General features: G+C 46.0%; 1 protein-coding gene across 2 annotated transcripts; it reads left to right on the plus strand.

Moving 5' to 3' along the window:
- The first annotated feature begins 1,026 nt into the window (after positions 1-1,026).
- TBX22 (T-box transcription factor 22) lies at positions 1,027-15,977 on the plus strand. Of its 2 annotated transcripts, none has more exons than XM_090061052.1 (8): positions 1,027-2,485; positions 3,082-3,235; positions 4,379-4,477; positions 4,647-4,821; positions 4,897-5,061; positions 5,836-5,900; positions 6,190-6,275; positions 10,112-15,977. In XM_090061052.1, the coding sequence occupies exons 1-8, from the start codon at positions 2,329-2,331 to the stop codon at positions 10,720-10,722; spliced, it is 1,512 nt and encodes a 503-aa protein (XP_089917178.1). In that variant the 5' UTR covers positions 1,027-2,328; the 3' UTR covers positions 10,723-15,977. The 2 variants fall into 2 exon arrangements, with proteins under 2 accessions (XP_089917178.1, XP_089917176.1); XM_090061050.1 differs by having other exon boundaries at positions 1,029-2,485; positions 4,376-4,477.
- The last annotated feature ends 6,153 nt before the right edge of the window (positions 15,978-22,130 follow it).

Below are 22,130 nucleotides of genomic sequence, written 5' to 3' on the forward strand. Positions count from 1 at the left end.
TGAGACCGTTTCTGCGTCTCATTTTGCCCCAAAAATGTTTGGACTCTGTTCCTAACGAGATGATGATGCAGACTCGCCAATGCCTGGGGACTTTCAACTTTCCTTCACATTGCAAGAGGACACCTGTTTGTGGCAGTTTGGTGGCCTCTTCGCTCTCTTGTCTCTTCCCACCCTTTCTCTTTCTGAGCACAGTGGTTCTCCCACCAAGGGAACTAGGTGCATTTGTCCTGAGCCTGCTCCCCTGCTGCTATGCTTAACAATACAAAGGGAGGAGGCAGCAAGAAGATGATGTCTCCAGAAAAGGAGAGCAGGTAAAGGGAAGAGCAGTTGCCAGCTTGCTTGGACCTTGCAGAGTTGGGTGATGACGGTTTTATGGGGTGGTTTGAACAGCCCCAGGCAGAGGGCTGGACTAAGGGACCGCTGGAGGTCCCTTCCACTTCCAGCCCGACTCTCTATGACTGTGTGACCTTCTCTCGGGCTCGGTGGTGGAGTCTCCTTCCAGGCTGGGGGAGGAGAGACAGCAAGTCCTTCCAGCTGCTGCAATGGGGATTTTGAGCTCCGAGGGGACGGGCCCTGCTTGAGCCGCTGAGGTGGGGGGAAGGGGCTGAGCAGTGGCAACACAGTTTGCACCACCTGGAGGGATAAAAAGGCGTCTTCAGCCCACTGAGGTCCAGAGCCCGCCGAGGCAAGGCGGTGCTCCGGGACCTGCTGCCGCAGGCTCAGCCCCACGTACTCCTGCCCGCGGCAGCGGAGCTCGGTCCTGCCGGGCATTGCCCCGGGGACGAGCGGTCTCAGGGCCTCCCCCGCCTCGCTGCCCAGCCGCAGGCAGCCCCGCCCCGCCCGAGGGACCGCGTGTGCGGGGCAGCGCGGGGCTCCGCTCCCCCGCGCCGACGGGCGGGCAGGCCCCTCCGCTCCCCCCGGCCCGGGGCGCGCACGGCGCTGCCTCCAGTGCGGGCCAGGCTGGAGGCTTCAATTGTGCCCCGGGACAGGCAATTTCACTCCAAAAAACCCCCCAAACCAAAAGCGCCGCCGAGGCGCAAGGCGAAGCCCGCTCAGCGTCCCGGAGCTTGCGCCGGGCGGGGGACGCGGCGCGGGTTGCAGGCCCTCGGCCCCAGGCCCACATCCCGCCCCGCCCCCCGCGGGCCCGGCACGGGCGGGGCAGACACCGAGCACCGCTAACGCTGCGTGCGATAGCGGGGCGCTGCGGGGCGCCGCAGCCGCGCTCGGCCTTGACCCTCATCACCACCGGGATCTTGTTTTTCACTTGTCCTTCCCGCCCGGCATGCCCGGGCTCGAGCAATGCCCGCCTGCAGTCCCGGCCCGGCTGCCGCCGCTGCGGCGCGGGGGACTCCGCGGAAACACAAGCGCGCCGGTTCAGGTGCGGGTGGGCGGCTCCCCCTCTCTTCCCACCCTCCCCTTGCCTGGACTTCACTCGCCGACCCTGGGGGTGTTCGGGACCCGGGCCACCGAGCCCGGGCCGAGGTGGTCTAGGCGGGGCTGGTCCCTCCCCACCGCGCCCTGCGAGTCTGTCGTGTCACCGCGCTCCGCTCCCAGGCCCGGCTCGGGGCAGCGGGGCCAGCGCCCACGAGCCTCAGTATCCCCGTGCCCGAGGGCCGGCTCCGCCCAGGGGTTTCTGCCGGCAAAGGGGGAGCGGTCCCCCCGCGCTCCCTCGTCCCGCGCGGTGACGGGTCCCGCGAGGAGCCACGCGCCGGGACTGCCCTCCCGTCGCTTTCCCCGACGCTTTCCAGTAGGGTCCCGGCGGGCCGGCGGCATCCGCGTCACGAGGGTCCGCAGAGGAAGGAGCTCGGTGGGGCCGGGAAAGCGGGGCAGCGGCCGCGGGTCCCGGCGGCTGCCCCCGAGCTGGGCTGGGCTGGGCTGGGCTGGGCTGGGGGCAGTGCCCGGGGGTGCCGCCCGTACGAGAGTGGCCCCGCCCGCGGCTCGTCCCGCACTACACGGACTCCTCCACGCAGCCGGGCGGCGCAGCCCCCTCCCTCCCCCACTTCCTCTCCCCCGTCCCCTCCCCTCCCCCCCCCACCCTATGAAATGTCACTCAAGGTTTTGAGGCTCCCTCCAGTCGCCCAAACAGGCAGCGGCGGCCGCAGCCCGCGCTCGCTCCATGCCTCCGGCCACGCCGCCGCCGCCCCATCCCGGCCGGGGGGGCGCGTGTGTGCGCTCCGCAGCCTGCGCCGGCCGGCGGGGCCCATGGGCGCGGGGGCTTAGGCGCGGGCGGCGGGCGGGCGTTTGCTGAGCTCCCTGGTAGGGCTGCGCGGGGGGGCGCATTTCCTCGCGGCTTGGACAGGCCGGGCCGGGAGCGGGGCCGGGAGCGGGATGGCGCTCAGCTCCCGCGCTCACGCCTTCTCCGTGGAGGCGCTGGTGGGGAAGGGCGCCAAGAGGAAGCTGCCGGACTGCGGCGGGGAGAAGGAGCCGGGCCGCGCCGAGCCGGCGGAGGAGCAAGGGGCAGGCGGCGGGAGGACCCACGAGCCCGGTCAGTATCCCCCGCGGGCCCCGTGCTCGGAGCCGGCGGCACAGCCCGCCGCCGCAACGGGAGCTCGGCCCCGCCGGCGCGGGCCGGCTGCGGGGAGCCGGGGCGAGCGTCCACACGGCGCCTGCCCGCGCTCCGGGCTGGGACATCCGCGGCCGGGACCCGCGCCCGCCCCCGGTGCAAGGGCTGAGCCGAGCGGCTGCCCCGGAGCCGTGCTCGGGGCCGGGACCACGAGACCGGCCATGGACGGGGCCGAGCCCCTCTCGCGGCTGCCGCCGCCCCTGCCCCCGGGCACCTGCCCTGCCCTGGCTCCCCGGGGAGCCCCTCACCGCCCTCCGGGCCCGCTCTGGCCCTCCCATCTCCGATCTGAGGCGCGGGGCAGGATCGGGGCACGGCACTAAGCAGCGGTGATACACCTGAGCCCTCCTTGCCCGGCCCCCGCCCCTGCTACGATGCCCAGGTGCTTCCAGGCAGGGGCTGCCCCGGGTGAGGGGGCCCTGGCGCCGGCTGAGCGGCGGGGCAGAGCTCCGTCCTATCGCATCGGCGACGTCCTGTCCGAGGGGACCCGTGTAAAGGCTCCTGCTTTGTGTTCCCGGCAGAAAAGAGACCTAAAGCAGACACGTCGACTTCTTTCTCAGCCTGCGCCGAGAGCCGCGAAGCGAAGGATGACATCCACGTGGAGCTGCAGGGCTCTGAGCTCTGGAAGCGATTCCACGAGATCGGCACCGAAATGATCATCACGAAAGCGGGCAGGTAGGCGGGCGGCAGCTCCGGGCGCCGCGGGTCCCGCCACGGTCCCGCACGCGGCTCGTGTCCGCCGCCCCCGCTAAGGACTGCTCTGGCCTCCGGCCTCCGGCTCCTTCCTGGGGGTAAGCAGGGCCCTGCCTCTGCCCCCGCGTTCAACCCCCGCTCCTGCCTTTTACCTTTGGGACGTCGGGGCTTGTTTTCCTCAAAGAGGCAATCGATTCCGGTGTTGGTACTTGTGTACTCGATCTTACCAGCACAGGCCTGGCGTGCGGGTGTGCACACTTAACTTCTATCTATCTATCAGCGATTCAGGTATTAGTAATATCAATATATTTATATTTACATCTATAGCTTACTCTCCCGCCCCCCAGTCGATAGATATTATTAATAACTGAATCAATAACACGCGGGATGCACCCAGGTACACGCACATTCATACGAATGTTATCTATCTATCTAGATATCTATCACCGATTTGGATAGTAGTAATATCTGTACTGATATTTTTATATGTAGCTCTTAAATATATAAGCTATCGATAGACAGATAGAGTCTATCATGGATTGAAGTATTAGTAATATCGATGTAAAATTAATGTCTGTAGCTCTCTCTTTCCATATATATAATCTATCGATAGACAGACAGAACGACAGATAGATATTAATATCTGGATCGATAAAATGCAGGATGAGAACAGGTCTACACACACATTCACGCAGATATGGTCTGTCTGTCTATCTATAATCGATTCAAGTATAATATCGATATAGATATTTATCGATGGATAGCTAGATACCGATATCTGCATCGATCAAACCCATACGGTTACACAGGAGACAGGGCAGGCTGGCCTCTTACTGGAGACTCGCTCGCTCGGTTCAAGGCAGGAGCCTTGCTCGGACAGCCTGGTGGTGCCCGACGCGCCGGTAAAGCCCAGGTCGGGACCAGCCGGGCTCAGGCTCTAATCTCGAGCCCGCATTGAAATGCAGCGTCCCCGCGGGTCCCGTCCAGGCTCCGCTGGAGTTGCGGTCGCGGGTGGCCCCGCGCGAGCCCCGCTCCCCCCGCGCACGGGGGCCCTGCTCCCGGCCGGGATCTTCTTCAAGTCCTTGCTCCTTTGATGCGGAGAGCCCGGGCCTGTGCCCGCAGGAGGATGTTCCCGTCCGTGCGCGTGAAGGTGAAGGGGCTGGACGCGGGGAGGCAGTACTACGTCGCCATCGACGTGGTGCCCGTGGACTCCAAGAGATACAGGTAGGGCCCGGCGCGGCCGCGTCCAGCCGCGGGGGCAGCGCCCCGGGCGGCCGGGGAGGCGGGCGTGGGCGCAGCAGGGCGGGCGGCCGGGGGCCGCGACGCTGAGCCGGCGCGGGGCGGCGGCCGGAGGAGAAGCAGCCGCGGGTTTCGCGCTCCCTGCGCGGGGCAGGTACGTGTATCACAGCTCGCAGTGGATGGTGGCCGGGAACACGGACCACTCCTGCATCGCGCCGCGGCTCTACGTGCACCCGGACTCGCCGTGCTCCGGGGAGACCTGGATGCGGCAGGTCATCAGCTTCGACCGCGTCAAGCTCACCAACAACGAGATGGACGACAAGGGCCATGTAGGTGTGGGCCCGGGGGCTGGCGGGGCTCGGCCGGGACCCGCTGCCCCGGCTCACGCCCCGCTGGCCCCGCAGATCATCCTGCAGTCCATGCACAAGTACAAGCCCCGCGTGCACGTGATCGTGCAGGACGCCCGCTTCGACCTGTCGCAGATCCAGTCTCTGCCGGCGGAAGGCGTGAAAACCTTCTCCTTCAAGGAAACCGAGTTCACCACGGTCACGGCCTACCAGAACCAGCAGGTGAGAGGCGGCCCGGGGCAGCCCCCCTCTCGGCCTGGCTGCGCTACCCCTGCTAACAGCCTCTTCCTGCCAGGGAGAGAGGTCTGCGGGAGAGTCATGCTAGCCCTGACTGTCCAGAGGCAAGAGTTTCTTAGCATATGAAACTTTTTACTGGGGCCACCCTGTAGTTGGGATGAAGCTAGACATGCTTTCTGATGCCAGCCATTCTCTGAATCCTGGTGTCACCGGGTGCTCACTGCCACAGGGGTTGTGTCTTGAACCACCCCTGCCAGGTGACTTCACCTTTTGGGGCCTGGCTTGCAGCTTCCTGCGGTTATGCCAAGGAGCTACGCGGCCTGGATGGGCCTTCACAGCAAATGGTGCTGGGTAACATCCCCAAACTTTTATAGTAAAAAGGATTGCAAAAAATAAAATAAAATAAAATAAATAAAACTGTACCAGATAAGAGCAATAGAAGGGAAAAACCTCCTTGCTTGACTGAGGTAAATACTAATAAGAGTACATTGCTTTGAACTACTTATAGAGGTAGATATTTATAGTAGAAACAACTGCCTGTTCGGGGCAAATCTTGCTGTCCCTCTCCACTGAAGTCAACCAGAACTATTTTTGTGATCCCGGAAAGCAGATTTAAATTTAAACTTAAATATAATTCACCATAACAGTCAGCAGAAGGAGGGACAATTATATGTCTGTTCTGTAATTTTAATTCTGCTTGCACACAGTTTTTCTCATTCACTACCGTTATTCTTTATCTTGTAACTTTTCAATTCATAGATTACAAAACTGAAAATAGACAGGAATCCCTTTGCCAAAGGATTCAGAGACCCTGGAAGAAACAGGTAAATATTATAAGATCTCAGCCACAATCTGTAGTTACTTGTATTTGTATAGACACGACACTGGTTCCATTTCTTATTCCTTTTAGTGTTAGATGGTTTTAATTTTAGACTGAAGTAACTTCGTTAACTCTTGGCATATAAAGAAAAATTGAGAAGACTGCAAGACAGATTACAGAGCATATTTTACTGAACGCTGTCTAGTAAAGCAGTAAGGCAAAACATCCATAGATGCAATTCTGCACAATAGCTTTTTCCATCAAGTCACTGATTTCTAAGGTTTACTTTACAGGGGTGTGTTGGATGGACTTTTGGAAACGTATCCATGGAGACCACCGCTTACTCTGGATTTTAAGACTTTTGGTGCAGAAAGCCAGGGTGAGTTCTGAATCTTCAAATAGCTTAGAAAGAGCAAGCAACCCCGTAAGCATAACGCCGAACTCTTCTGAGCACTGTGGATGCATGAGAGAGTGCGACATTTGCATGAATGCCGGTGTGGGAGATGGCCGCATGACAGAGGGATTCTAACTCAGACTCAATGACTAAATAGAGATTTTAGCCTTTCATCAATGTATATGTTGAATAACAAATACCTGCTGGGTTTTTTCTTTGAGTGAGACAATATTTTTACATTAACTGTTTAGTAATTTACAGTCAGATGATATAAATAAAAATATAAGAGAACTGCAATGTGCTCTCCATGGGACACTAGTACTGTTTCCATGAGGCTTCACGTAGGTGCAAAAGTCCACCCATCTGTGGCTCACTGAAGGATCATCGGCCCCTTTTTCTCTCAGACAGTTATAACCAATTAATATGTTTAAGTTAAAGTCCCATTGATGGCTGATGGTAGGACCTTTTCGAAGATGGAGCTTAGCCATAATAGAAACTGTCCTTCCTGGTACAGGACAGCCTGAGCACCACTCTGTACAGTGGGAAGTTTGGATTCTTAGTTTAAATGATAAAGCCAGTTAATGAGTTTTTTCTGTTGTAAGTAATGTGCTTTTAGAGTTGCCTATACACTTCCAGTAGTGCATATGGTAAATCTTAAACTATAAATACCCTCAATTAAATTTTATTTTATGAGATAAAATTAGTACACACCACATATAACATTCCCTGGACCTAGTTCTACGTACCTTTTGTAAGGAAACTGCCTGCTTAAGTCAATTTAAGGCATATTAAAATTTTCCCTATTGATATTTTAATAATGCTTTAATGTACATTAATACCACATAGCAAAAATTGATAGTAGTTAAATAGGACCTTCCAATGTGTATGGAAAATATCTGTTCAGGTATTTGGGGGGATAGATAGAATAAGATTTTTACCTTGTAATACTGTTAACTTGTTAAATTAATATTTTTTTACCACCCTAGATAATTTTCTGTAAATAAAATAAAAGTAATGATATATATTCAGATTTTCTATAAGCTTGCCTGCCCTTTTCCTTAAAAAAATCAAGTATTTAAATAGTAGAAGGAATGAGAGTACTTAGAAAGTAACAATCATGATGCATTAACTGCTGCAAAGTGTTAAGTAGGTGTTACAAGGTTTTTCAAATAAAAATCATTTTTACTTTTAAAACAAATAGTATTTTCACTGAAAAAAAGTGTGTTTGGATCTCCATTTTCATATTCAAACCAAATTATCTATTGGAAACATTGCTTGAAAAATTATTCATAGTGCTGGATGAAAAACTGGAAATCTTACATTGGAAAATTCCTTTTTAAAGCTATGATTGCCAGTGTAATGGAATCTTTTACTTATGAAAAAATGTAGGCTTTTCTCTTGTGGCATACACACCCCAGCCTTTCTGAAAATGGGACTATTTCTTATTTTATAAGATCAAAAACACAAGATGCATAGGTATAAAGGCCTACGCACATAAACATAAATTTAATGATGGTATGAAATTGTTTTAAGTCTGGATTTAAGATGGCTACAAGTGCCCTATACAAAAGATAACTGTTCAAACCTATTTGGAAGTTGGCAAGTCCCAGAGGAGATGTCTTACTGGGCAGAGTGAAGCCATGATGTTCAAATGTGGATAATGAATGTGGTTTATCACACAGTGATCACAGGATTAAAGAGAAGTAGTTAGTTAGCTGTGTTAGTCTGAAGTCTGGAAGAAGACATAATAGAGTTACATGTTATAGATGAACTAAACCAGAGATGCATAAGCTTTCATGAGCATCTAATGAAGTGAGTTCGGACTTTCGAAAATTTATGCATCTCTGATTTAGTTAATCTGTAATATGCAGCTCTACCCTGCCTTCTGTCTGATCACAAGATTGCTAACACCCTTTATTTTCTTTGCTAGTTTATCCTACTAGTGTTTCTTATAAAGCCCAGTTTCCTGGACTTACGTAAGAATTTCAGCTCTCATTACTTAAAAGTAAATTTCTAGACCTCAGGACTATGGAGAAAAGCTGGGAACCATAAATTAGAGACTCAGAGAACGTAAGGGAAATTAAAAGATATTATGAATATTATAGATAGTTAAAAAAAAGACTGTGCTATGCACTTGCTGGTTTTGATACCAAATAAAATACAAAAAATTATTTTCTTCATTTTTAAAAATTACTCATTCTACAAAACAAATAAAGGAACAAAACCAGAGCTATATTGGGAATCTTACAATATACAATATTAGGGACATTTTTAAATGGAAAACAAATATTCTATGTACTGCCCCTTAGCTAGTGGCATAGGATCTACTTGTATAAATTTAGATAAATAACTTTGCCTCCACACATATGGGCTTGCATCACTTAACATGACCCCAAAGCCCTTTAATAGCAATGGCAATTAGGAACATGCATATCCAGAGAAGGATAGATCTGTGCCCTGCTGCCCTGCTTCTGCTCCCAATTAAGTCAATATTAAAACAGCAATTGATATCTATGGGGAAAGGATGACATGCTTAACGTGCTAAATATCAATCTGCAGTATTTCTACAAACAAGCACCTGTGGTGCAAGATGATACTCAGTAATTTTAAGAACCAGATTAGTTTCTACATTGTATTGTTTCTTATACCTTTGTAGTATGAACACCTTTGATATACTGACAGATATAATTATATAAAGAATTCCATATGGAACATTACACACAAAGCCTGATTAGCTAATGCTAAGAGTCTATTACTTTGTATTATCATGTGAATGTAAAAGAAATCCTAAACGCATCACAACCATTTTACAAATTTGGCAAAATGTAGCCGAAAATCACAATTTTTTCCTTTCTAAGATAGTCACAAAGCATATTAGTAAACTAAAAGAAACACACTCAGTCCATCAATTGTTGATACAGAACTCTGCTAAAGTATCCATAAAGGAAGAATAGGACTCTTAAAAGGAGTAAGATTAGTAAAACAGTGTCAATTTAGTAACAGGAATGCACATCCCTCTGGTACGTTCCACTCTCAGGGCAACCAGCACTTAGTTTTTTACTCTTGATGTCACTCAGCAGGGGCAGAAAATGCATGCTGAATGTTGGTGTTACACATTAGTAATACGTTAAGCAGTTGAACATATAAAATAAGCTGTATTGCAACATTTATAATAACAATCATACATTTTGAATGCATTTCTAATACAGTTAGGAAAGTATTCATTCACTTAAAAAAACCAGCAAATTGAAAAGTAAAACGTAAAGCTGTTTGGGAGAGACTGATTGAATTTAAGTATGTTTTTAATATTTTTCAAGCTGTGTGGAAAGCTAAATAAAGTGAGTATATTCCTGGAAGATAAGCAAATTCTACATGAATACTGAATAAAAGACAGACATTCTCATTCTCCTTAGATATGCAAGGAAAATATCTTAAAGTCACAAGGAAACAGAACAGCTAAAATATTACACTGCCTTTATAACCAGGACAAGGTAATCAATTGTATATGAAGGCAGTAATTCAGCAAAGTGTTTAAAGTTGTGTGTAACTTTAAGAATATGAGTAGTACTTGTTACATGAATGGGATTACTCAGATATATATAATTACTTTGCTGAGCTAGGGCCACAACAAAATAACAACAAATATGATTTCTTTATTGGCATATCATGCCATGCTTGCAGAGCTCCTTTTGACATCAACATGTATTTGAATGAAAAATAACAGAAGGATAGCTTGAGGGGAGGGGGTCTGGTTTTCATCCTAATTTCTTATTCATAACCATACAACATAATTTTGATGACTTCTTTGCTTTTATTTCTAGGTGGGAGCTCTGGTTCTTCCCCTGTCACCTCCAGTGGTGGGACACCATCACCTCTGAACTCCTTGCTTTCTCCATCTTGCTCACCTCCCACATTTCACCTGTCTGCAAGCAACATTGGAATGTCATGCCCTGAAACCTACCTGCACAATCTCAACTTGCCTCTTTACTACAAGATCTGTCCTTCAAGCCTTTTGAGACAACAGTCACTTCTATTTCCAAGCCAGGAAAAACTGGGAGGCACCAATCCACACATCTTACCCCACTTCATGGTGGATGTGCCCATGTTATCTTCCCTTGGCATAACAAATCTGAAAAATGGTAAATCTGAAGACTTGAGTGGGCAATGTCTACAAGTACCCAATTCTGCCAGTCAAATGTTGTATGGATTACATGCACCTGGAAACATTTTCCCATCAAGTCCCATTGCCCGGGAAGCACTTAATTGTTCTTTACATCCTCCATATGGCTTGTATGGTTATAACTTTTCTATGCCATCTAGACTGATGAATGCGGCCACCCATTTCAAAGTGAATGATAGCATTCCAACCTCTTTTAGAGATGGCAGATGTAATCACTCCAACTGGCACTCAGCAATTAACCATTGCCTTTAATGGGACTATATAACCATTTCTAACACAAAGACCTGGTAGCACGTCTTTTCTTCATTCATACTCAAAGGTTTGCTGATTATTGAGTATAAAGTGCTTCACAATTCAGGAGTGGCCTGTCTAGAGATCGAACGTTTCATACACAAGCGTGTCATAATGTTCTGAACGTGGATGACAGTGAGATAACCAGCAACAGTGACACTTTTCCCGGAGAATAATTTATGTAATGTAGGATAGGAGCAAACTGTACATTCATTCTCTTAATATTTGCACTCTAAAGTAGGACTGAATAAATATATAGTTTTTCAAATATTATTTTCATGAAAGTCTTCTTCAAATTCTCTTTCATTTACCTTGAAGAAAAGGGCCAATTTCTGCTCACTTAACTGATTTAATGGATTTTAATTGGATTACATGAGGCTTTTAGCAAGCCATCCATATTAGACGAAGTGTTTGAACATATTCTTAAGGCATTCATCTTAATGCATCCTATTTAAAGCTAAGCAAGAGCTTTCCTGATTCAGGGCCTGAATGATTCAGTTTAGCAGGGTTTAGTCACAAGTCTAAACGACTTATGCTGAAGGAAAGAAAGATAAAGACCAAATGTTAGATCAGAGGTTGGAAAAGGGAATCTGCTGACATCGGGTCACGAAGAGCCTTCTTCTACCTGTGCCTGTGCCAAAATGGGCACGGAGGGGACAATGGGCCATGCCTTTCTTCACCTTGTCTGCCTGGTCTTTTGTAAGAGGTCAGGAAGCAGAGCTTAGATTTGTAGGAAGTGTGAGGTGAAATGTCTCCACTGAAGCAACTACTGGGTCTGTTCCTCTGTGTTAAGAGCATGTCAGAGTGTAATGGTTGCCACACTGAATCAGACCTCCTGTCCCCTAGATCAGTATACTATTTGAAAGTGGCCAGTACCAAATGCTTTGAAAAGGTAAACTCTACAATAGGCACATGAGATGTCCATGGAGACAGAACATCTCATATTGCTCCCTAAAAATGACAAACTTCAAAGTAGGAGGTATTAAATTTCTTCTAAAATATGTATCATTGATTATTATAACCCATGGAGAGGTTTATTTTCCACAAACATCACCTTTGGTTTGCAAACTCACAATATAACACTAACAAGATTCTGAAATAAGAGGAATGATTTCGTTCTTTATTTGATCAATGATCAGTCCCTACCTGAAGTCAGTTAGAAACTTTGATATATAGTGGATTTTATATATGTAGAAAATAATTGATAGGGATTGAACAAATCATGGCATTAAGAAAGGGTGAGAGAAAGAACAATAACTTTACAAACATAAAAATGACATTGCTTTGGAATTAAAAATGGATACAAGAATTTTAAAAAATCAGCCAAATTCTATTTCTAATTTCACGCACAAATAGAACAAAACAAATAATGTCAAAAGCTGTTTAAATAAACATAGTTTATCTGAAATAGTTACTGATTTCCTGAGTTTACTGGGTTTGACCTCTTCGCTCACATCCTATTCATGTCAGTAAGAAGTAAATGCACAGGACATATATTAACTCTACCTTAACGTTAAAACAGTGTGTAAGATTATTAAAAAAGGACACCTGATTTTTAATGTTTTTATTAGCAATGACACTAATTATTTTTGTTAAGGTGAGACATTGCACACAGACAATATTTATAATAAGGTGTTCTACTAATCTCTTGCCACCCACAATAATTCATGTGAGTAATTCTGCTGAAGAAACAGGGCCCAATTCTAAACACTGGTGTAACAAAATTCAGAAACTTGCCTCAGGAAGATGGCTTGCAAGCAAAGGGAGAAAAGAATTGGCCTGTAATCTTGAATATATTCTTGCAGGAGAGGGAAATCTCTTCCAAGTCAGTTATTTCTTTATGAAAAATGTAAAAGGTAAAACCTACATTTCACAAAAAACAGTTGTGATTAAATAAGGCATTACAATCATACTGGATAGGACATCATAATCTAAACAAAGCCAGTATTTGTCCACTTAAAAGATCTTACTGAAAATCTCAGCTAGACATTTTCGTCATGGAAGACTGTATGTAATACTATCATTACTTTTAATCAAGCAACATATTATTTTTATCTACTTAACCTGAGTAAATACATTATTTGCCAAAATCTGCTTTGTTTTCCATTCACAGGACATTTTTAAAACAGACTCTGATTTTCTCAGCCGGTTTTGTTATTTGATTTTTTTTCTCCATGCTTTTGCCTATGCTATGGCAATTTGAAATGAGAAACTTAACATTTGAGTAGTATTGTTTAGTTATTGTTAGTTCATGTAAGTCACATGATGATTTTTTTTGATTAGATGTGCTAAATTCAGGGTCCTGGTGGGAATATTCACAGAAATTTAAAATGAAGTTTCTGCAAATGCTTGAGCGGACAAGCTTCATATTTGTGTTTCTTGAGCATGCTGGGAAAACTCACTCATGTTTCATAGAGAGCCAATAAGGAATGCAGACAGCTTGGTCTCAAATGATTTTTAATGAATATTTGCTGAGCATTTTTACTGTTTTTATGCAACTTCAATTTTTAACTTTATATGATTATGAAATTGCTGACAAACTTTTAGTGTTTGTCACGTACTTCCAATAAATTGAAATATATATTACAGGCTGGCAGCTTCAAGTATGAACCAAATCCTGCTCAGATTTACTTAGAGGAACTTCAGTGAGACAGCATATAGAATTCAGCCTACAGAGTGATATTCAGTACAACAAGCTAAATTCTATTTTTAATTGCAAATGCTGGTGTCCACTTAATTTCCCTCTAGTGTCCAAATTTTGTGGAAAATGGAGATGTATTAGATGCATAAAGGACAATAATATACTTTATGGAAAGGCAGGTAATATAAATATGAGATTTTAGAAAATAAAATTATATGAATTGATTTTACCTTCATTATTTGTTAACTCCCTAGCCTCCTAGTTATCTCCTAATTTTATAATGTCCTAAATCAAGAACTTAACTGTAAAGCAAATAGATCATATTAATGAAATCCATGTTATTAGTTCATATCTGCAAAAAACATCTTTTTTATAGAAGTTCTCTATTACTCATGTAAAGGTGAATAATACTGAATTCTACTAGTAACTTAAATGGTAGCAGACTCATACCTATTTAGAGTCATGAGACCTCATAACGGGGAGTGGAACGTTCTGTGCAGTCCACTTGCTGTGGTGTTGGTGCCATCTGTAGAAAGTCTGATCTGACTTTCAGTGTGGGGAATGGCAATTGGCCCATTGACTTCAGTGAGTGGGCTTGAATGTTGCTAGGTCACTAGGCCTTAGTGCAAGGAACCTGTATAACCAGAACAGCCTTATCCAAAAAGGAAGCAACGCTTTGAATGGAAGTGTCTAGAGAATATTATGCACTTTATACATATTACAGATGAAAGTGAGTTTCAGAGTTCTGTGCCTAAAAGCACCTGTTGAAATAATTAAAATCTACATAAAATAGAAATTATATCCCTGCTATGCATAGTTCTGCTATTGCCACTGTTACACTAAAAAATTAAATGCATGTCGACAGAACTTAGCTCTTCACATGGTCTAATGATCAATCAGGACAATACAGACAAGGGACTGAATACTTTGCTATATTACAATGACAGAACCTGGGGAAATTCATATTCTGACCCTCACACTTCAGGCATTGTGAAGGCTGAGAGGTTTTCTTTAAACCTAGCAGTTATCAGTGCTTCAGAACTGTAGCTGGGTATTTCTGCCCCGGTGGCCAAAGTTTGGTTAACCATTTTAGGTTTGGTTTTCTTCTCCCTTCAACAACAGTTCTACACTGTTCGCATGACTGAAAATACTTTTGATTTATAGTGGTGTAGGCAAGAGGAAAACCAAATCCACTGGTTTTAGAAAATATAGCTTAACATTCCCATTTTACTGAATAGCTCCAAAGCAATTTTATTTACATTCCATTTTTTCCCTAGTTCCATAATGTTTCTTTGGCCAGTTTATGATAATAACCAGTTTGGGAATTCTGTCACTATTTTGCGGTGGCTAGTGAAGTTCATTGATAGTGCAGATAATGGGCTTATACCATGTACAGAATAACTATGGGAAAAGGATGTGATTATGAACCGTTAGAGGACTGGATCGCATTTCCCAATCTGTGGAGCTCATGAAGTTCAGAAACCTACAATTTCAAGTGCACTTTGTACAACTAGACACATTGTGGAGGTGAGAAGGCTTCTAAGTTTTGGCAGATTTACAGAGTATAAGACGAAGTGCCTTTGTAACAGTCATTATGAGATTTGTGTTAGAAGCTTTTAAACAGGTATATGTAGGTTTGTTTAGGCTAGATAAGCTGTACCCAAATTAATCAGTGACTCACATTACTTTGTTAAAATATGCAAGGGAGAAAAATGAAAGATCGTATGTCCATAAAATGCATACATACTTCCAAATTTTGCACACCACAATTCAGTTGGTTTCTATTTTTAAATAAAAAGGGGGAGAAAATCTTTCAATTTCTACAAAGCTTAAACTTGTTCAGTAATTTCAGCAATTAATCAACTTACATAAGAGAAGTAGACTTATGTTCACATTTACAATGCTCAGAAAATTAAGCTGAAAATACTGCCGCAATGTGTGTGTACTCCACTTTGGAATATGCTACATTTGTGTTTAGAAACCTACTTTTCAATGAGACAAAATAACAATTGTGTTTTTGAATCTGACTGCAGTTTGCCAGTTGGTTTCACTGGAATTTAATCTGTTTATTGGAGAAGTTTAAAAGAAGCCAAATGCATAGATGGATCATTGGTGGTAGTTGCTTTGATATAAGTGCCTTAGCATATATTTAATTTTCTGAGGTTTGGTCTGTAATTAGATGATATAATTTGCATCAAAATAATGTAAACAAACCTGGATTGGATGGCAATATAAAACAGAACAAACAAGTATATAGAATATTTGAAACATATCCAGTATTAAAACTATTTACATGTGTGGTTTGGGCCACTACAGACATGCTGTTCCAATAAACTCATAGAAAGGGAAAAAAGTGAGTATCACTTCCTACCAAAGTTTCAAATGTTCATGTTTACAAATTTGTACTGCACATTAATATGTAAACATCCATTATTGAGAACAGATGGATATGCAATATTTACATGTTCTTTCTTGTTAGTTTTACAGTATATGTATATATACACATATACATATACAGGTTTTGACTCGTAAAGCACCTGAAATATGTACTGACTATTTAAAAACATGGCTGCAGAATCAGCCAAATTATACCACATTAAATTATGTTATTTTCAAATAGTTTTTTTGTATTGGTGTCTTTTATTATACAAGAGTCATTTTTTATTTTGAAATTAGTATCTATTTGTATTGAAGAGTGTATAGTGTATTGAAGAGTATAGTGATAAATAGCAATACTTTTCACTGAAAAGAAAGAAGCCCTTCATACATTTTAATTGGGGGAAATGTACTATTATTTCATTTTTCTGAATTAAATCCCTAATTAAATCCAATTTTTTTAAATTAAATTCATAAAACAATCCAAAATTGGTATTACTTCACCTTTTAAATGAAACATAATTTTTGACTACTAAATATACTGGTCCTAATATGAAATTTAAATCATTGTAATTTGTGCTGGAAAATAATTTCACCCACAAATTAGGGCCCTGTTGTGCTTTGTGCTGTACAAATACTGAACAAAATAGATGCCTGAAAGTGCTTACAATCCAATTATAAAACAGGAGATGCAGACAGCCAGCCAGCAGGATGCATGGTACCAGTATGATCAGGCAGAGCAGACAGTGCTCTCAGCCTGCCAGTTCCGTAACTGTAGACCTAATTTGATAGAAGCCAGTGAGGTAGCCAAGGCATGAAGGGGAGCAGGGGAGAAAGCATGAAGAGGTTTGTTTGTAAATTTAACAAATGGCTGAAGAGGCTTGGAATCACGGATCAAGCAGAGGCAGAAGTTTTTACTGGGCTAGTTGGTTGGCTCAAACAAGAAAATATTTTAAAACCTTAGACATCTGATGAACTGGTTTTATCTATACATAGCTTGAGACCTCCCTTTTTTGGGTATCCACCTCTGTCCTTATCATATGGACATCACTGAGATCAGCAGATCATCCCTTAATGTTTCAAAAACAGGGATACTGGCAGAGCTTATCTAGGAGGACACTATCTAAATCTGAAATTTAGAACCCTACTGATCTGAAATAGCTTATAGAAGCAGGTTGCAAAGCCCATTTTCCCATGAATGTTTTGGAATAGGAGCAGTTTAATGAGGGTTGGTACATGTGCGTACAGTCGTTTTTTTGTTTAGATTAGATGTTTTATTTTCCTGTTGGTAACTTCTGGTTTGGCAAGGAATGGAAGCTGCTTGTTTTATTGCTAGTTTTATGATTGGGCTGGGATATTCATCAGAAATGCCTAAATCTCTGGGAGACAAATACAGTAAATAAATTATATAGGAACATTTTTGTAACTAACACTAAGGATCTGGGCACTTTGCAACCTCCTCTTGGGGTCAGCCAGAAGAATAAGCCTGTACAAGCCTCTGAGACATTTTGCTAAACACGACCCATTAGTTCAGGCTTTGAGTAGGATCTGGGATTTGACTCAAGTGAGAACTACTCAGAAAAAACCCTGACTTGACTTCCTCATGAACATCTTATTTAATCTGCTTTTCAGACCTATAACAATACCTATGTTACTGTAAATATAAATTAATAACAAATAAAGTAGACCCTTGAACTTAAAGTAGAGTCTGCACTTATGTCAACATGGATTAAGATTTAGGATCTTTTAAACGTTTGTTGTCAGGAGATCACTTCAATATTTGATTCCATTTCAGCCTTATTTTCATAGTTTCATAGTTTCTAGAGTCAGAAGGGATCTGAACAGATCATCAAGTCTGGCCCCCTGCCCTGGGCAGGAACAAGTGCTGGGATCATAATACCCCAGCCAGATATCTATCCAACCTCCTCTTGAAGACCCCCAAGGTAGAGGAGAGTACCAGCTTCCTTGGGAGGCCATTCCAGAGCCTGGCAGCCCTAACTGTAAAGTAGTGCCTCCTAATATCAAGCCTGAGCCTGCTCTCAATCCATTTGTGGCAATTATTCCTTGTTATTCCAGGTGGTGCCCGGGGGAACAGTGCCTCACCTATTTTCCGCTGGTTCCTCCTGGTGAGTTTATAGACAGCCCCCCGATCCCCTCTCAGTCATCTCTTGTGGAGGCTGAATATATTCAGGCCCTTTAGTCTATCTTCGTAGGGGCTGGCCTGACGTCCCCTGACCATGCAAGTGGCCCACCTCTGGACCCTCTTCATGTTGTCCACATCCCTCTTGAAGTGCGGTGCCCAGAGCTGGACGCAGTACTCCAGCTGCGGCCTGACCAGTGTTGCATAGAGGGGGAGGATCACCTCCCTGGACCCGCTTGTGGTGCATCTATAGATGCACAACAAAGTACAGCTAGCCTTACTGACTGCCTCCTTGCATTGGTGGCTCATGTCCATCCTGGAGTCAACAATGATTTCAGGATCCCTTTCATCCACTGTGTTGTTGAGAAGGGAGTTCCCCAGCCTATAGGTGTGTTGCAGGTTCCTCCTCCCTAGATGCAGCACCCTGCACTTGTCTGCGTTGAATTCCATTCGATTCTCATCCACCCACCTCTGCCACCTGTCCAGATCTAGTTGGATTCTGTCCCTCACCTCCAGTGTGCCCATTTCTCCCCATATCTGTGTCATCAGTGAATTTGGACAGCATGCTTTCCACACCCACCTCCAAGTCACTGATAAAGATATTGAATAGCACAGGCCCGAGGATTTTGTTTTTCAGAGGCACCCTCAATATTTTGCTTATATCTTAGTCCTGTAATGAGCTAATAGTTTAATCCATGAGCTACTTAATAAGTGTAAAGGAATTTGTCTCATTTTATTTCCTATTTGTACACTTTGTAAAAACACTGAATGATTGGAAGTGTTGCTCAAGAGGTGCAAAATCCAGAACCAGAGGAACATTGCCGACATTGGTGCATTGCGCATCTGTGGAGGCAAGACTATTCAACCTCAGCTCTCATTTTGTCTGCTGCCTCCCATGCCCTGAGTCTCACCACCAGAGGTGTAGCAAGCTCTTTCAGTGTCCAGGTCGCAGGACAGGGGGAGCATGGGTGGGAGCAGGAAGGTTACCTGCCTAGGCTCTTCTCACTTGAGTGGCAGCAGCTACTGCTGATGCTGCTATAACAGCAGGGGCTCAGGCTGCTGCCTCAGTGCAGGCTACCCAGGGGCTGCTCCTGGTGCCCCCTTTACCTCCTCTACTCCCAAGGGCATAGCTGTACCTCCCATGGCAAAGCTTCCTGGGGTGGGGACATCATTTCCCACCACCCAAAACACAATTAAGCATGGGGCTGCGTCTGTCCAGCTCCTACGGCTGGGCGGCACAGGGCTGCCCCTATTGTAGCAGAAACTCCTGGAGGCAGGGGGCCATATTGGCATCCCGTCTAAGTCAGTACCCAAGGTTGGTGCTCCACTCCCTCCCCCCTGCCGTTCCCTGACCCCCCATTATGCTACTGCCTACCAGCTAATCAACCAAAAAATAAATAAAAATATTAGCTGATGTAGGATCAGTGAACTCAGCTGCTCCATTTCCTTATTGTCTTAATAATTCTCTCTCCCCCTCTCTTCCTCTTCTCCTCTCTCCCTCCCTCTCCCCCTCCCCACCTCCTGCTCCCCCTCCCTATCTCTCTTTCTCATTCTCTCCTCCCCTCTCCCTTTCTCCCTCTCTCTGCCTCTTCCTCTCTCCCTCTCCTGTTGAGATCATTCTTGAGATTACCTGAGATCAGCGCCACTTCATCCATTTCAGATCCCTGATCTTATCCTATGGCATTTGCAAAAGGTATTGCACACAGCAAAATCAAGCCTCTTGAGCAAGGGATTCTTGACCAAGAAGGGCTGATTCCAGTCTTACTCTGTCACTCTGGCAGTTTCAAGTTTTGCCTTATCTACATTAGTGAAAATGATACAGTATAACCTCATAAATCCGGCATGCTTGAGACTGAGTACCTGCTGGAAATTTGAAAATTCTGGATTTTTGAAACCTGAGCAGTGGCCAGTCACAGAGCTGGGGATGGCGGGGAGGGTAGCAGTGGCCAGTCCTAGAGCAGCAGCTGCCTGTGGACCAGGGTGGTGGGTGGTGGCGGTAGCTGCCACGTGCAAGCTCCCCCGCAGCATTTGGGAGGGAGTGACCGCTGGTCCCAGAGCAGCGGCCTCATGCAGAGCGGTCATATGTGGTGGTGGATGGCAGCGGCAGCAGCCACCGCGTGCAAGCTTCACCTTCCGCGTCCGGAGAAGCGGAAGGGAAAGCTTTAAAAGTTCTGGATTTTTGAGAATTCCAGATTTTTGATATCCAGATTTATGAGGTTATACTGTGATGGGTTCCATCTCAGGAAGCCTAGGTCAAAGCCTAGAAATCCCATCTTATAGGATTTTTTGAAATATTTAGCAAGGTCTTACAGAAGTTTTTGTGGCTCTGTGGATTTTGAGCATAGGATTTTGAGCATAAGACTGAGATGTGGCTGACAAAGTCAAGCATACAGTTTGTAGGGCCACAACTGGGGGTGCCAAGTGTTCCACCTCACTGACCTCTGAGTCACTTGAATGATGGATACATCACCTTTTCACCTCCAGCAGCCATCCTACACTGACTTGCAACCTTGCTGCTTCAGTAGGCGCATGGTATATCCAAGATACTTCCACAACAACCCGCTAGCACTGGTTCTGAAATCACACAGCGTATGAAGATTTTTAAACATCTGAAACATAGATTCATAGATTCATAGATTCATAGATGCTAGGGTCGGAAGGGACCTCAATAGATCATCGAGTCCGACCCCCTGCATAAGCAGGAAAGAGTGCTGGGCCTACATTACCCCAGCTAGATACACATCCAACCTTCTCTTGAATACCCCCAGGGTAGGGGAGAGCACCACCTCCCTTGGGAGCCCGTTCCAGACCTTGGCCACTCGAACTGTGAAGAAGTTCCTCCTAATATCCAATCTAAATCTGCTCTCTTCTAGCTTGTGGCCATTATTTCTTGTAACCCCCGGGGGTGCCTTGGTGAATAAATACTCACCAATTCCCTTCTGTGCCCCCCTGACGAACTTATAGGCAGCCACCAGGTCGCCTCTCAACCTTCTCTTGCGGAGGCTGAAAAGGTCCAGTTTCTCTAATCTCTCCTCGTAGGGCTTGGCCTGCAGGCCCTTAACCATACGAGTGGCCCTTCTCTGGACCCTCTCCAGGTTATCCGCATCCTTCTTGAAGTGCAGCGCCCAGAATTGCACGCAGTACTCCAGCTGCGGTCTGACCAGCGCCCGATAGAGGGGAAGTATCACCTCCTTGGACCTATTTGTCATGCATCTGCTGATGCACGATAAAGTGCCATTGGCTTTTCTGATGGTTTCGTCACACTGCCGACTCATGTTCATCTTGGAGTCCACTAGGACTCCAAGATCCCTTTCCACTTCCGTGCCACCCAGCAGGTCATTTCCTAGGCTGTAGGTGTGCTGGACATTTTTCCTCCCTAGATGTAGCACTTTGCATTTCTCCTTGTTGAACTGCATTCTGTTGTTTTCTGCCCACTTGTCTAACCTGTCCAGGTCTGCTTGCAGCTGTTCCCTGCCCTCCGGCATGTCCACTTCGCCCCATAGCTTAGTGTCATCTGCAAACTTGGACAGAGTACATTTCACCCCCTCGTCCAAGTCGCTGATGAAGACATTAAAGAGTATCGGTCCAAGCACCGAGCCCTGCGGGACCCCACTGCCCACATCCTTCCAGGTCGAAACCGACCCATCCACCACGACTCTCTGGGTGCGACCCTCCAGCCAATTCTCCACCCACCGGACTGTGCAGTCATCCAAGTCACAGCCCCTTAACTTGTTCACCAGTATGGGGTGGGATACCGTATCAAAGGCCTTCCTGAAGTCCAAGTATACGACATCCACCCCTCCTCCTGCATCGAGGCGTTTTGTGACCTGGTCATAAAAAGAGACTAGATTGGTCAGGCACGATCTACCTGCCACGAAGCCATGCTGGTTTCCCCTCAGCATAATTTGTCCTGCCGGGCTCTCACAAATGTGAGCCTTGATGATTTTCTCAAAGATTTTGCCAAGGATGGAGGTGAGACTGACTGGCCTATAGTTACCCGGGTCCTCCTTTCTCCCCTTCTTGAAAATGGGAACCACATTGGCCCTTTTCCAGTCCTCCGGGACTTGACCCGTGTGCCACGAGCGTTCAAATATTCCCGCCAGTGGCTCTGCAATGATGTCGGCCAGTGCCTTCAGTACCCTCGAATGGAGCTCATCCGGGCCTGCCGACTTAAAGGCATCCAGTTCTTCCAAGTGACCCTGCACCACCTCA

Source organism: Crocodylus siamensis, chromosome 8, assembly GCF_052110815.1.
Source record: "Crocodylus siamensis isolate JL-2025a chromosome 8, ASM5211081v1, whole genome shotgun sequence".
Taxonomy (NCBI): Eukaryota; Metazoa; Chordata; order Crocodylia; family Crocodylidae; genus Crocodylus; species Crocodylus siamensis.